The 15,266-nt window shown below is 44.5% G+C and overlaps 1 protein-coding gene across 1 annotated transcript in view; it reads left to right on the top strand.

Moving 5' to 3' along the window:
• The window catches only part of LOC126355345 (uncharacterized), a 708,215-nt gene that overhangs the window by 162,057 nt on the left and 530,892 nt on the right, over window positions 1-15,266 (top strand). Inside the window, exon 3 of the mRNA XM_050005639.1 lies at window positions 4,282-4,736. Coding sequence (XP_049861596.1) covers window positions 4,282-4,736 — 455 coding nt within the window. The remainder of the gene's footprint in view (window positions 1-4,281; window positions 4,737-15,266) is intronic.

The raw sequence follows: 15,266 nt of genomic DNA, 5'->3' as shown, positions 1-15,266 counted from the left end.
GAAGTTATACACATTCCTGTCAATTTTGATTATGAGTTTCTACAGTCTGCCTTAGCTCACGAACAAAGTCTCATACTGACTGAAAGTTTCCCGTACTTATTAGGTCCATGAGTGCTGACCATCCGTCATTGTAGATGAGCAACCTAACACCTCTTCTGTAACCACACCAACAGCGGTGCTGTAACTCTGTAGTGAAATAATATCATCACTCTGAATGTTACGTAAACGCCAAAACCAAGCATTAAAACTTCTTATCTCCTGTACAGACGTTCTGTTCTGTTACACCATTTATTGTAGACTGCCATGCTGAAACGTTACTTTCGTTCATACCTCGGAGCATACGTAGCTTGCCGGAAAGCCACACTCGCAGCGTCGGACAGAATCAACACGACGAATTGCTCTAGAGATATAATTGGAAACGTTTATAAGCAGACCCGGATTAATTTTCTGCACTGGTACACACGTAAACGCAGTATAAAGTCTGGTTCCTAAGCTAGCTCTGACCCTCGAACAGGGTTAAAATAACAAGTCTGTTTATGTGGCCATCCTCCGTAGCAAGCATATGAATAATTGTTTCGAAAATAAAACTGCCTTTTCCAGCTGCTAGTTACTTCTTTTAATCCATACGCTTTTTGTCTTTTCCTGTTCTAAGGCATCATCAGTGGGATCTATAACGATACAGTTTTGTTTGTTTTATATTATTAAACAGTTCACTTCGCGATTTTTTTGTAAAAAAGTAATTACTTGCGATTTGCTGATCTGCGTTTCCTCACATCTGGTCTGGAGGTCGCACTACCTCTTTTATCACTGCCATATAATCACGAGTTTGTGTTCTGGCCTTTTACACACTGTTGACCATGTTTCTCACTCTTTTTTGTGGTGTACTATTGTTCTTTTGTCACTCGATACAACTATTTCGTCGTACACTGTTTTTCACAACGTAACTATTGTGACTCCATCCTGTTTGGTATGTTTACCTATTTGTTGAAAAACCTAACGATGTAGATGTTCGAGACTAACTTCTATTTATGATGTTTATATCATGTTTGTGTATGAGTGAGAGAGAGAGAGAGAGAGAGAAAAGGGGGGGGGGCGGATAGAGGCAACGTTTCTTTTTTTGGGGGGGGGGGGGGTTACTAGCTGTTAGCGAGTGGTTGAAAACTTTGGTGACAGCTGATTTGACTTGTCGTTTCAATATTCTGTGGTGGGGTTGATGGATGAATGACGGTGAAGATGTTGGGTTCTGTTATTATTACTATTATTATTATTGTAAACAGAAATCAGTGGTCCACCTGACAGTCGCGAATAGCCAGCGTCGCTTCATAAGGATCGTGAAACTGCAGGGAAACCAGTTGATGGATGCTGCTGTCAGCAGTTCACAGTTTCACTACTGGCTCCGATGCCGGACCAGTACTCACTGCCTTCACTACACTTTTCACGCCTGTCCTCTGCTACACTGCTCACTCGTCACTCTCTCCGCCGGAAGCCGCCATCCAGCCAGCCTCTCTGCTCTCTCCGGATTCTGTGGCCAAGTAAATGAGCCGTTACACATTCTACCTCATCCTTTTTTAACTTCCTGTGCACAGTCTATGTGCTGGACTACTGATAGCACTTTGGGTCTCACGGGTTTTTCCTTCCCTGATTTGATGCTATCTTTTACAACCACCTTCCGCTTTCTTCGGCGGTCCCTCTCCGTCAGTGTACGAGTTTGCCTAATGTTGGTTTAGGTGACGTTGTTCCTACGTGTTCCCACTTTACTATCAGATAACCAATAGCTGACTTAAACAGCTTTAGAAGGGCTGGGATGTATCTGCCGAATAACTTACTCGGTGGTATGTACATTTACATACTTACTCCGGAAGGTACCATATGGTGAGTGGCGGATGGTACCCTGTACAACTGCACAAAAACTGTGTGACAAATTGTTTTACTTTATATTATGGTACATAATGAAATATGCTTTTACGAATTTTACGAGTTGACTACCGAACATTTGTTATTATTTTATAATTAACACTATAACTGCAACTCTTTTTAAATGGAATGGTTCCGTTTTCTGTTATTTACTGTCACTTAAATTTATGTAGAGAGAGACCAAGACATGAATACACTAAGCGGATTCAGAAGGATGTAGGTTGCAGTAGGTACTGGGAGATGAAGAAGCTTGCACAGGATAGAGTAGCATGGAGAGCTGCATCAAACCAGTCTCAGGACTGAAGACCACAACAACAACAACAACAACAAATTTATGTTAAACCGAGGCGACTAGTAATTCCATATAATAAACTGTATTAAATGCCGTTGATCGCCGCTAGAGGTGTTGGCGCCTATTCACGTGATTTTAGCACGCTGTTGAAGCCCATACGAAGGGTTAGTCTCGCATAGTTTCCTGCCGTTATGTAGACAAGAGTAACACCGCCAGCAGTCGACCAATGGGTAACATATCTTACATTGACGTAATTTTAGCTGTTGCATAATGGAGTCTTTCTCACGGATATCTATAATTTCACAGTGTAAAGAAGATGACCCTTACGTCGAGTTGAAATCGTTTGGCGGTATAATAATACTGTTGAGCGTCGATTATGCGAACTTCGGTCAACCGAACGCCCGCTTAACCGAACTGTGTACTCGCTCGCACCTGTTACTCTTCCACACTACCGTCCATCATCCCCCTCACTCCCAAACCAAGTTTCCCACAGAAGTCGCCGCACTGGGCCACCGCTGGCGGAACATTGCTTCTAATGGGGCCTTCACAAGGCGCTGCTGACCGGCCAAGCCGCCAGTCGCTGTGTTTCAACAATCAGCTCACTTCTGTCGGCTTGGCACTGGCAGTAGAAGTAGCGACAGTATCAAAGCTGTTCAGAGCAACAGCTGCGCCAGCTTAGAGTTGAGGCGTACAGTTTGAAGGATTGCCCGCCCCCCAAGAAGAGCTTCTCACGGTGCAGTCACCTTCTGTTCTCTGTTTCGACCACTTGTGTGCTGCTGCGTGAATAAGTGAACTTGACGATACAAAATGCTTGAACGTAAACTTGTTGTCCTTTCTATGAGGGACAAGTAGGAGATTATTAAAAGGTTAGAAGACTGCAACTACTTTATGCAATGAGTAAAAGGTGGGGAAGTCGACAATTACGGATATAAAAAAAGCAAAAGACGAGCATAGCCAATTTTATAGCTATGCTTGATTCTACTGATGGATCAACAACTATGAAGCTCGCCACTATCACAGATCTAGATGATGCTGTTTACAAGAGGTTTACACAAAAGAGATCGGAAGATGCCTTTGTATGTTACTTTGTAATACTAAAAGAGATGTCTGTTTTTATGAATAAATTTAGTGTACAGTACTTACTTTTGGCAAATAAACATGTACAGTTCGATTATCGGAACAAACCAGTTTTCCGAACATCCATGTCCCCCAATTACTTCAGATAAGCGACTCTCTAATCTAATAATAAATGAGATTAAGGCTGTTTTTGAATAATTGATTAACCAAACGGTTTAAATGTACCGGATACAGCCAGTCGCCTGTCAAGAAATGGACCATCCCCCGGCTTGAGTCGACACTTTTTTGGTTAGCTTTCCCCACAACATTTTCTATGTATTCTTTCCAATTTAAGTTGTTCGTAATTGTAATACCTAGCTATTTAGTTGAATTTACGGCATTTAGATTAGACTGATTTATCGTGTAACCGAAGTTTAGTGAGTTCCTTTTAGCACTCATGTGGATGACTTCTCACTTTTCGTTATTTAGAGTCAACTGCCACTTTTCGCACCATTCAGATATCTTTTCTAAATCGTTTTTCAGTTTGTTTTGATCTTCTGATGATTTTATTAGTCGATAAACGACAGCGTCATCTGCAAACAACCGAAAACGATTGCTCAGATTGTCTCCCAAATCGTTTATATAGATAAGGAACAGCAAAGGGCTATTAACACTTCCTTGGGGAACGCCAACAATCACTTCTGTTTTACACGATGACTTTCTGTCAGTTACTACGAACTGTGACCTCTCTGACAGGAAATAAAAAAATCCAGTCACATAGCTGAGACCACGCATACGAACGCAATTTCACTACGGGCCGCTTGTGTGGTACAGTGTCAAAAGCCTTCCGGAAATTCAGAAATACGAAATCGATCTGAAATCCCTTGTCAATAGCACTCAACACTTCGTGTGAATAAAGAGCATCCCCCGGCTTGAGTGGACACTGTTATCAGACAGTGTATGTTACAGTGCGTTCCTCGAGTTTTCGGACGATCTGAGACGGAGCGGCCGTGTTGCAGAGTGCGAGCTGCGGCTGTCGCCGGCGCAGGCGGAGGTGTCGTGGCTGGAGGTGCCTGCGCCGGCGGCGTGGGGCGGCTGCCGGCTGCGCTGGCCGGGCCCCTCGGTGCTGGTGACGCTGCTGCGGCTGAACGCGGCCTGCGACGGCGGCGGCGGCGGCCGGCTGCGGCTGGGCGCGCGCGCCCTCTGCGGCAAGCTGCAGGAGCTGCCGGCCGGCGCGCGGTCCCAGCACCTGCCGCCGCCCGCCGCGCCGCTGCTGCTGGCGGGCCGGCCGCGCTTCGCGCTGCGCTACCGCCTCGTCGACGCCTGCTACGACCAGCGCCTCGACCGCCGCAACGGCTCGCTCGCCCTCGACGTGCCGCCCGGCCTCGACTGCACCTTCCGCCTGCTCCAGCCCTACGGCCAGCGCGTCCGCCTCGAGCTCGCCGTAGGCCGCGGCGCCGACGACGTCCAGCAGGTAGGCTCACGCTGTTGATTAAAAACAGTCTTTGTTGCAATTTAAGTTTTTTTTTATTTCGCCTTGTTTAGGTATCTTCAGGTTATCTACATAGAAAACAGAGGTCATAGCTCTGTTTTACTGTCCCCATCTATTAAGAAGATGTTCTTGCAATCTAATTTTGAAGGTTCTGCCTGTTTGTCCAACATATCCTGCAATACAATCGTGATACTCCAGCAGATATACCACCGATGCCAAACGGTTGTTCTTTTTAAGTGATTCATTACGCATGTATGTATGTCGTGTACATAGTTCCACGTAGTCAGCGCGTACACAACTTTCCCACTAGAGCGCGCCCCGCTAACTACAACAGTGCAGGCACAGCGCTCGTCCGTCTTCGCACTACGAGTTGGCGCTACCATAGAGATGGACCAAATTTTGCTTCCGCCGATCTGCGTATTAACCCTTTTGTGGTTGATGGGTCATATACAGGGTATTAACCCTTTTGTGGTTGATGGGTCATATACAGGGTGTCCCAACTATCTTGTCCACCCAAAATATCTCTGGAACAATAACAGCTATTGGAAAACGACTTTCACCAGTATCAATGTAGGGCTGGGGCACATGAATGTACATATTTGCAAACATTCTAAAACGAAAGTATGTGTGATTTTTAACACAAACTTATGCTTTTTTTAATTGGACCTCCTATATTTTTTCTTCAGCAAAGCATGACAAAGCACATACACAACGGCATTGATTCCATCGCGAAGTTGACGCTTGAAACACCCGACATGCGCTGCTAGCGCACGTCCTGAGGCTGAGGCGTGAACCCCATGCTGCCCGTAATCGCGATGTGACTGAGAAGTAAGTGTCCCTCTTGATAAGTATGGAGGTGTGATTACACATGTCAATCACATCGCGATTACGGGCAGAATGGGGTTCACGCCTGAGCCTCAGGACGTACGCTAGCACCGCTTGTCGGGTGTTTCAAGCGTCAACTTCACGTCTCAATATCCCGGGATGTAATGGGAATATTGGGATGCAATCAACGCCATTGTGTATGTGCTTTGTCATGTTATGGATTGCTGAAGAAAAAATATAGGAGGTCCATTTAAAAAAAACGTAAGTTTGTGTTAAAAAACACATATGCTTTCGTTTTAGAATGTTTCCAAATATGTACATTCATGGGCCCCAGCCCTACATTGATACCGGCGAAAGTCGTTTTCCAATAGTTGTTATTGTTCCAGAGATATTTTGGGTGGATAAGATAGCCGGGACACCCTGTGTGTCCCACTAACTTTGAGCGCCAGTTCGAGTGCCGGGATATATGTCACCTAGCTCTGCACGGTGCTGCAATCTAGGGACGACTGTACTGAACCTAAGAAAAAAATCGGGACTGCACTGCAAAGGCAGTAGAGAAGCGGTGACTACTTTTGTTGACTGCCGTGTAGATATGGTCGCTGCAACGCCACTTGCATGTGTCACTCTTCAGTTTTCATCATTTCTCACTTTCCACTGATGTCTGAAGTAAGTAATTCATCTTATTATTAACTTAATAATCAATTTTAGTACAAATACAGTGTGGCATGTACTTATCAGCGACTGTACTATCTTATAATAGAAATAAAATTAGTGGGACACATGTGTCCCAGCAGATATTATTTGTAAAGATTAGCAAGACAATTGATTAATGGGTATTCATCCAGGAAAAAGAGGGGATCAATGCCCACTTTCTTCCCAGCAAAGAGAGGAGTCTCTAGTGCGCCAGATGAAGTCCGGCTCGTGAACGTAGGCAAACATCTACCGAAAGACAGTGGCACTAGGAAGCGATGCAGATTCTGCAGCACAAACTCTAAAGACAAGAGGACAAAGGTTGTTTGCACTGCTTGTGGTGTACCACACTGTTTCACACCACGTTTTTCCAAGTTTCATGGCATGTAAAGTTTTGTAAGTATTGATCATGTATCATGAAAACTGAAATGTGATGAATATTTTTTACACTGGCTCTACACAAATCAAAAGATTACATGCATGTATAATTTATAGTTATTTTATTCTCTGCAAAATCCTGTTTATGGCTAAAAAAATAAAATTACAAAATCAGTCAGTCAGCCAGCAGAAAAGGTATCTTGTGTTGGTTCATGGGACAAGTGTGTCCCAGTTCCTGTTGTGAAAGAATGGACAACTTAAAAATATATATATAATAATGGGACTGAAAAGAAACTGTTAACGTCTTAATATTTTAAAAATCTGTAAGAAATGAATTTTATCCATGAAAGGGTTAATATGTGACGCAGCCAATGAGATTGCTGCTAAAGTAGAAGCTTTTCTCCTTGTGGATCACACTCGCACAGTGATACATGAACCCGCGAGGTATTATAACGAGTGTAAATACCTCCAATTAATCAGTCAGTACCAGTCTGTACTACTTCTACATTTGTCTGTACTTGTCTATAGTCAAGTTTCCGTCTGCGCCTAATAAGATTACCATATTCCTGTACATAGCCATGAAGATAAATGTATAGACACTTTTGTCAAGTATCAGGGATATATGTGACAATAAGATTAACGTACCAATACCAAAGGAACTTCAGATTGTCAATTGTAAATAGCATCCAGAACCAAGTTAAGTAATTTTTATGCTTGTTATTATTTTAATAAATCTCTGTGAAAATTAATCAAGTTCTATTTAAAGTTGGTCACTGTCAATCTGCTACTATATGCGTGCAAGTGGCATTTCTATCGTATGACCTAACGGCAGAAGATAAACACGCCATGATAAGAAAAAACTTTCAGCAATAAATATCTTCTGGAGTCGTCCGCTGTAAGAAAATGACACAAAAATTCATAAAATTTCTTACGTAACTAGTGGGATACTTGGCTACTGGAGTAGTGCTAGTTAGTGTAAGAAAAACATGAAACAAATGAAAATTATTATTTATTTTGCAAAAATTCTGAGAAATCACAATGGCACTTTTAGTTATGAATTTAACAAGTTATATCCTGGTTTCTTTCGGAATGTGAAGTTACCTCTCGAGAACAGGATTCGCTAATGAAATTTCTATACAAAGTTTAAGATTGTTATTGACTTCACAGAATGGCTGAGATCCGCACCTACTCAAATTGAGTAATCATCCTTTCGAATGTTGCTAGATACAGTCAGGCTGTCGTGTGAAATGGAGAGAAGTGTACTGTTGTGGAGGAAATATGGGACTCGCAAGAGCTGTAGCGCACAATACCGTAAGCTGCGATTACTGTTGTCTGCGTCACTCGCTGCTGACAAATAAGATAACTGTCGTTCTATCTGGATTGACCTTCGCCAATCAAACTCTCTCTACACCTTGATGAAGTCAAGATTCCTCTTTGCCCCTAGTCTAACTATTGGCGTGGTATAACGGTCAGATAACCAGTCCACCGCGATACCACTCAAAAATTCGCTCGCAGGCATTTAACTATAACTCTGCCCGTTCACACCACACAAAAAGTGTGTCGGCCAACACAGTGAACAACGCTTAATCGCAAGGACTCAAAATAGAGCCGCACCTCGATTTGCTCTCGACAGAGGTGCTCTCCAGTGAAGTACTGAGGAGACACTTGTTCCTCGCTCCAAGACCGACAACGGAACGGCGCCCCTCCACGCCAGACATGATGGGGTATATCTTTTTGGTCTCTTCCATTACTCCTTCAGCTCAACGCCTCAAATGGCTCTGAGCACTACGCGACTTAACTTCTAAGGTCATCAGTCGCCTAGAACTTAGAACTAATTAAACCTAACCTAAGGAAATCACACACATCCATGCCCTAGGCAGGATTCGAACCTGCGGCCGTAGCGGTCACTCGGTTCCAGACTGCAGCGCCCAGAACCACACGGCCCTCCGGCCGGCTCAATGCCTCAGAAATATCGTCTGCCAATCAGCATTGCTGTTCTATAACGAGAGATTGACGTTTCGTTTAAGACCACCAATCCGGAAATCTGTAGTATCGGCGTTTGGCGTTTGCTGTCTCCCCGTGAAAATCTCTAAAACTGCGTGCTATGTGTAAAGAATGGGTAGGTTGGGCGCTCCCACACAATATAAAGGAATTTGCTTTAAAGCCGAACACGGGGTCGTTCCGACTTTCACTCGGGCACACGCAGTCTGCTCCACGGGCGGCCGAGGTTGACTCGTACTCTGTAGGGACCGGCCTCCCGGTGTGTGGTCTGCTTCTCTTGTACTAAAAGCTCCTTTGACAGTAGTGTCTGGAATGTTGTGTGTACGCCAGCCTCGAGTATTTCAACCCCAGTGCGCAGTTGTTATTTGCATATCGTTTACATGAATTCATACAACATTGACTTTATGTTATCGAGTTCGTGCTCGAATGAAGCGTCTTGATGTGCAGAATATGATTGTGAGGGCGGAATATGTAAGCAATGAAGATTAGGAGACCACGACGTCTTACAACTGGAGATTGGTAGCCACGGAAAATACTATACGAGAGCCCACTCCCCAGAAAAGATTTCCCAGTTCATAACTAAAATTGCCCATGAATGTCAAAGAAATGTAATTGCGATCCGCGACAGAAGGTGCATTGGGTGAACTCGGAAGGGGCATCGTTGTTTTGTCTTGCTATATGTTATGAACGAGCGTAACACTGTAGCCATTATTACGGGCGATATACTTTAGGTTGTCAAGTTCTCTATTAACTGCATCTACAGGTAATGGCAATTCGCATAGACGCGTATTCATATGTCTAAAAAAACTAATCTTATACTGGCGAGGATGGCAGGAAGAAGCATGAATAATAACATCTGTGGTCGTGGGTTTCCTAAAAATATCTATGGATACTTTGTTATCACGTAGCTGTAACCGCAGATGTAGGTAATTCAGGACTCCGAAAGTATTCATGTCCTCATGTGTGAAAATCATCTTTGGGTGAAGGGTGTGGTGTCACCACCAGACACCACACTTGATAGGTGGTAGCCTTTAAATCGGCCGCGTTTCGTTAGTATACGTCGGACCCGCGTGTCGCCATTATCAGTGATTGCAGACCGAGCGCCGCCACACGGCAGGTCTAGTCTAGAGAGACTCCCTAGCACTCGCCCAGTTGTACAGCCAACATTGCTGGCGATGGTTCACTGTCTACAGACGCTCTCAATTGCAGGACGACAATTTAGCATAGCCTTCAGCTACGTCATTTGCTACGACCTGGCATGGTGCCATATTCAGTTACTATAAGACTATCTTGAAGAATGTCTTCTGAACAGATAATATTGTGGCTCATGTACCGTCAAGAGCGACGTTCATCATTAATGGATTAAAGTTAAGTATCAAACTAATTATGTCCGCTTTCTAAATTCTCATTCCTTGTCATGTTCCAGACCTCACGTCAGTATAGTTCTTCCCTCCTCGCGCCAGCCTGCGTGAGCTAAAACGCGTGCGTTTCGGCCTCCTCTCGTTACACGATGTTGGCTCTTCTGCTAACACAAAAAATTGCATTAAATTCATCAACCAAACCCAAAATTTCAGATTCATCGCTATTAAACACAACTAGAATGTCGTCAACATAACGCCGATAAAATAAAATTTTGACAAAAGTAGGAATTGCGTTTAAACACCTGGAGCTCAATGTAGTTAACGAAGACATCAGCTAAAAAACCAGCCAAAACGCTGCCCATAGCCAGACCACCTCTGACTGTACATGTTGTCATTGAACAAGAAATAATTATACGCCGTAAGAATTCGAAGAAAAGAGATAACCTCGATAATTTCGTTTGTTATCAGTCGCTTATTATGAAAGAGATTCTCCTGAATAATCATAATGGTTTCTTCTATCGGCACATTTGTGTGCAAATTCTTTATGTCAAGGGATAACAGACGACAGCCTGTCGGGGAGACCTGATCCTCTAACAACGTAACCAGTTCTTTCTGACTCGTTAACGTCAAAATATGCTCAAAAACAAATTCTTTTTTAAAAATCTGCAAGAGAAAACTTTGCACAGGTTCACCTAAATTCCCTCTTGCATTAATTAACGGGCGGATAGGGAAAGCTTATGAGTCTTAATTTAGCAGCAATTTTAGGATTCATACCACGCAAAGCAAAGACAGTAAAGGACTTGGAAGAGCAGTTGAACGGAATGGATAGTGTCTTGAAAGGAGGATATAAGATGAACATCAACAAAAGCAAAACGAGGATAATGGAATGTAGTCAAATTAAATCGGGTGATGCTGTGGGAATTAGATTAGGAAATGAGACACTTAAAGTAGTAAAGGAGTTTTGCTATTTGGAGAGCAAATTAACTGATGATGGTCGAAGAAGAGAGGAAAGAAAATGTAGACTGGCATTGGCAAGGAAAGCGTTTCTGAAGAAGAGAAATTTGTTAACATCGAGTATAGATGTAAGTGTCAGGAAGTCGTTTCTGAAAGTATTTGTATGGAGTGTAGCCATGTATGGAAGTGAAACATGGAGGATAAATAGTTTAGACAAGAAGAGAATACAAGCTTTCGAAATGTGGTGCTACAGAAGAATGCTGAAGATTAGATGGGTAGATCACATAACTAATGAGAAGGTATTGAATAGGATTGGGGAGAAGACACGTTTGTGGCACAACTTGAATAGAAGAAGGGATCGGGTGGTAGGACATGTTCTGAGGCATCAAGGGATCACCAATTTAGTATTGGAGGGAAGCGTAGAGGGTAAAAATCGTAGAGGGAGGCCAAGAGATGAATACACCACGCAGATTCAGAAGGATGTATGTTGCAGTAGGTACTCGGAGATGAAGAAGCATGCACAGGATAGAGTAGCATAGAGAGCTGCATCAAACCAGTCTCAGGACTGAACACCACAACAACAACAACAACATGCAATCTTGACAAACTCTTAGAGGGAATGACAAATAAACATCCTTCAAGACCATCTTTAAGTTCCCTCACGTAAGGCTCCGATGGATGGTGGTCTAACCGGTGGATGTTATTCTCTTCGAAGAATGAAAGAACCTTATCCACGCTCACGCTCCTCTTACGCGCTTCGCCACCTCCACTGCTACTTCATTTGCTCTTCTCCTGTGGGCAAACTTAGTGAATGACGTACGTACGAGCACATGTCGTGCAGGTCATTGACGTGACACTCTATGTGAGTATCCCTTCGGCAAATGTCTGTACACTGGTAATCCAAAACACTACGACCACTGCCAACCGCCACGTTGGATCCCGCCGGGCGGCGCTGGCGCTGTCGGCACGTGATGTAGAAATAAAAGCATGTATATGGAGCAGACACAGACTTGGGCTCACCTTGGCAATAATTTGGGCTACAAATGGGAAAGTCTATTGAGAAAAGCGACTCTGACAAAGGGCAGATTATTGCACTACTGGCCACTAAAATTTCTACACCAGGAAAAACTGCAGAAGATAAACGAGTATTCATTGGATAAATATTTTATACTACAACTGACAAGTCATTACATTTTCACGCAATTTGGGTGCACAGATGCTGAGAAATCAGTACGCAGAACAACCACCTTTGACCGTAATAACGGCGTTCATACGCCTGGGCACTGAGTCAAACAGCGCTTGGATAGCGTGTACAGGTACAGCTGCACATGCAACTTCAACACAATACCACAGTTCATCAAGAGTAGTGACTGGCGTGTTCTGGCGAGCCATTTTATCGGCCACCATTGACCAATTAGTGAGAGATCTGCAGAATGTGCTGACCAGGGCAGCAGTCGAACATTTTCTGTATCCAGAAAGGCCCGTACAGGACATGCAACATGCTGTCGTGCATTATCCTGCTGAAATGTAGGGTATCGCGGGTATCGAATGAAGGGTAGAGGCACTGGTCGTAACACATCTGAAATGTAACGTCCAAAGTGCCGTCAATGGGAACAAGAGGTGAGCAAGAGGTGTAACCAATGGCACCCCATGCCATCACGTCGGGTGATACGCCAGTATGGCGATGACGAATATACGCTTTCAACGTGCGTTCACCGCGATGAGCCAAACACGGATGCAACCATCAAGATGCTGTAAATAGAACCTGGATTCATCCGAAAGAATGACGTGCACCCAGGTTCGTCGTTGAATACACTGTCGCAGGCGCTCCTGCCTGTGATGCAGCGTCAAGGTTAACCGCTGCCATGGTCTCCGAGCTGATAGTCCATGCAGCTGCAAACGTCGTCGAACTGACGTGCAGATGGTTGTTGTATTGCATACGACCCCATCTGTTGACTCAGGGATCGAGAAGTGGCTGCACGAACCGTTATAGCCATGCGGATAAGATGCCTGTCAACTCAACTGCTAGTTATACGAGGCCGTCGGAATCCACGGCGTTCCGTATTACCCTCCTGAACCCACCGCTTCCATATTCTGCTAACAGTCATTGGATCTCGACCAACGCGAGCAGCAATGTCGCGATACGATAAACCGCAATCGCGATAGGCTACAACTCCACCTTAATCAAAGTCGGAAACGTGATGGTACGCATTTCTCTTCCTTACACGAGGCATCACAACAACGTTTCACCAGGCAACGCCGATCAACTGTTGTTTGTGTATGAGAAATCGGTTGGAAACTTTCCTCATGTCAGCACGTTGTAGGTGTCGCCACCGGCGCCAACCTTGTGTGAATGCTCTGAAAAGCTAAACATTTGCATATCACAGCATCTTCTTCTTGTCGGTTAAATTTCGCGCCTGTAGCACGTCATCTTCGTGGTGTTACAATTTTAATGGCCAGCAGTGTATTACGCATGGCCAGTGAACGAGCGTCTCGAAAACGACGAAGCTTGTCGAATTTTCACATGCTAGTGTTTTGAGTATCTCCGGCACTAAACAAAGATAAGTGCAAGGTCATCCACATGGATACTAAAAGAAATGCGATAAATTCTGGGTATACGACAAATCGCACAAATCTAAGGGCTGTAAATACGACTAAATACCTCCGAATTACAATTACGAGAAATTTAAATTGGAAAGACCACATAGATAATATTGTGGGGAAGGCAAAACAAAGACTGCGCTATGTTGGCAGAACACTTAGAAGATGCGACACACCCACTAAAGACACAGCCTACGTTACACTTGTCCGTCCTCCGCTGGAATGTTGCTGCGTGGTGTGGGATCCTTACCAGGTAGGACTGACGGAGGACATCGAAAAAGTACAAAGAAGGGCAACTTGTGTCGTGTTATCGCGCAATATGGGTGAGAGTGTAACTGATACGATACGCGAGTTGGGGTGGCAGTCACTGAAACAAAGGCGGTTGTCTTTGAGGCGAGAACTATTTACGAAATTTCAATCACCAGCTTTCTCTTCCAAATGCGACAATATTTTGTTGACACCTACCTACGTAGCGAGACATGATCATCATAATAAAGTAAGAGAAATCAGAGCTCGAACGGAAAGATTTAGGCGTTCCATTTTCCGCCGCACCATTCGAGAGTGGAATGGTACAAAAGTAGTTTGAAAATGGTTCGATGAACCCTCTGCCAGGCACTTAAGTGTGAATTGCAGGGTAACCATGTAGATGTAGATGGAGAGAGAGAGAGAGAGAGAGAGAGAGAGGGGGGGGGGGGGCAGAAGCACGGTGACAAAACCAGGCGCTAAATGGATGGACACCCACGACTCTTCACAGAACGTGTGGTTCGGAGGTTCGTCTGCTCTGTGAACTATGATAAAAGGTGATGTGTGGCGTCTCTGTTGAAAGAGCGCAATGCTGGTTCACGCACAAGTGTTTTCTCATCATATGGTTGAACATGTAGCTCCTGCATGCAGTGTGCACGGGACCATCGAGATTCAACTGTCGATCAATGGAAATATGCCGTATCTTCGGGTGATTCACATTTTTGCTACACTAGGTCGATGGTCGTCTCCACGAACGCCGCCATCGAGGTGAACGGAGGCTCGAAACGTGCAGCGTGCCACGGCCGCAGGCTGTGGTGACAGTATTATGCTATGGCAGAGATTCTCCTACGTTTGCATGAGATCTATCGTAGCAATAGAGGGCACGCTGACAGCTGTGAACCATTCTCTTAATGCTTCATATCTTCCCCGACGAAGGTGTCATCTTTCAGCAGTATAACTGTCCCCGTCTCGGAGCCAGAACGGTGCTACACTGGTTTGAGGAGCATGGCGACGAACTGACTATGCTGTCTCGGCGAAGAAAAAGGCCTGATTTAAATCCTACGGAACCCATCTAGGTCGCTATCGGGTGCGTTCACCACGTATGCAAATCAGCCGGCCCTTGTTTCAAAATGGTTCAATTGGCTTTCAGCACTATGGGACTTAACATCTGAGGTTATCAATCCCCTAGATTTACTACTTAAACCTAACTAACCTAAGGGCATCACACACATCCATGTCCGAGACAGGATTCGAACCTGTGACCGTAGCAGCAGCGCGGTTCCGGACTGAAGCGCCTAGAACCTCTCGGCCACAGGGGCCGGCTGGCGCCTTATTTACGTGGATTATATGACCTATGTATGTCTAAAGGTATCTACCTCCAACAAACCGTCAGACACCTGATACGCAGAATCAGTAATGCATTTCGCTCCAAAGATGGACAAACAAGCTATTAAGTAAG

This window comes from Schistocerca gregaria, chromosome 3 (genome assembly GCF_023897955.1).
Source record: "Schistocerca gregaria isolate iqSchGreg1 chromosome 3, iqSchGreg1.2, whole genome shotgun sequence".
NCBI classification, from domain to species: Eukaryota; Metazoa; Arthropoda; class Insecta; order Orthoptera; family Acrididae; genus Schistocerca; species Schistocerca gregaria.
This window is presented reverse-complemented; position numbering and strand designations above follow the sequence as displayed.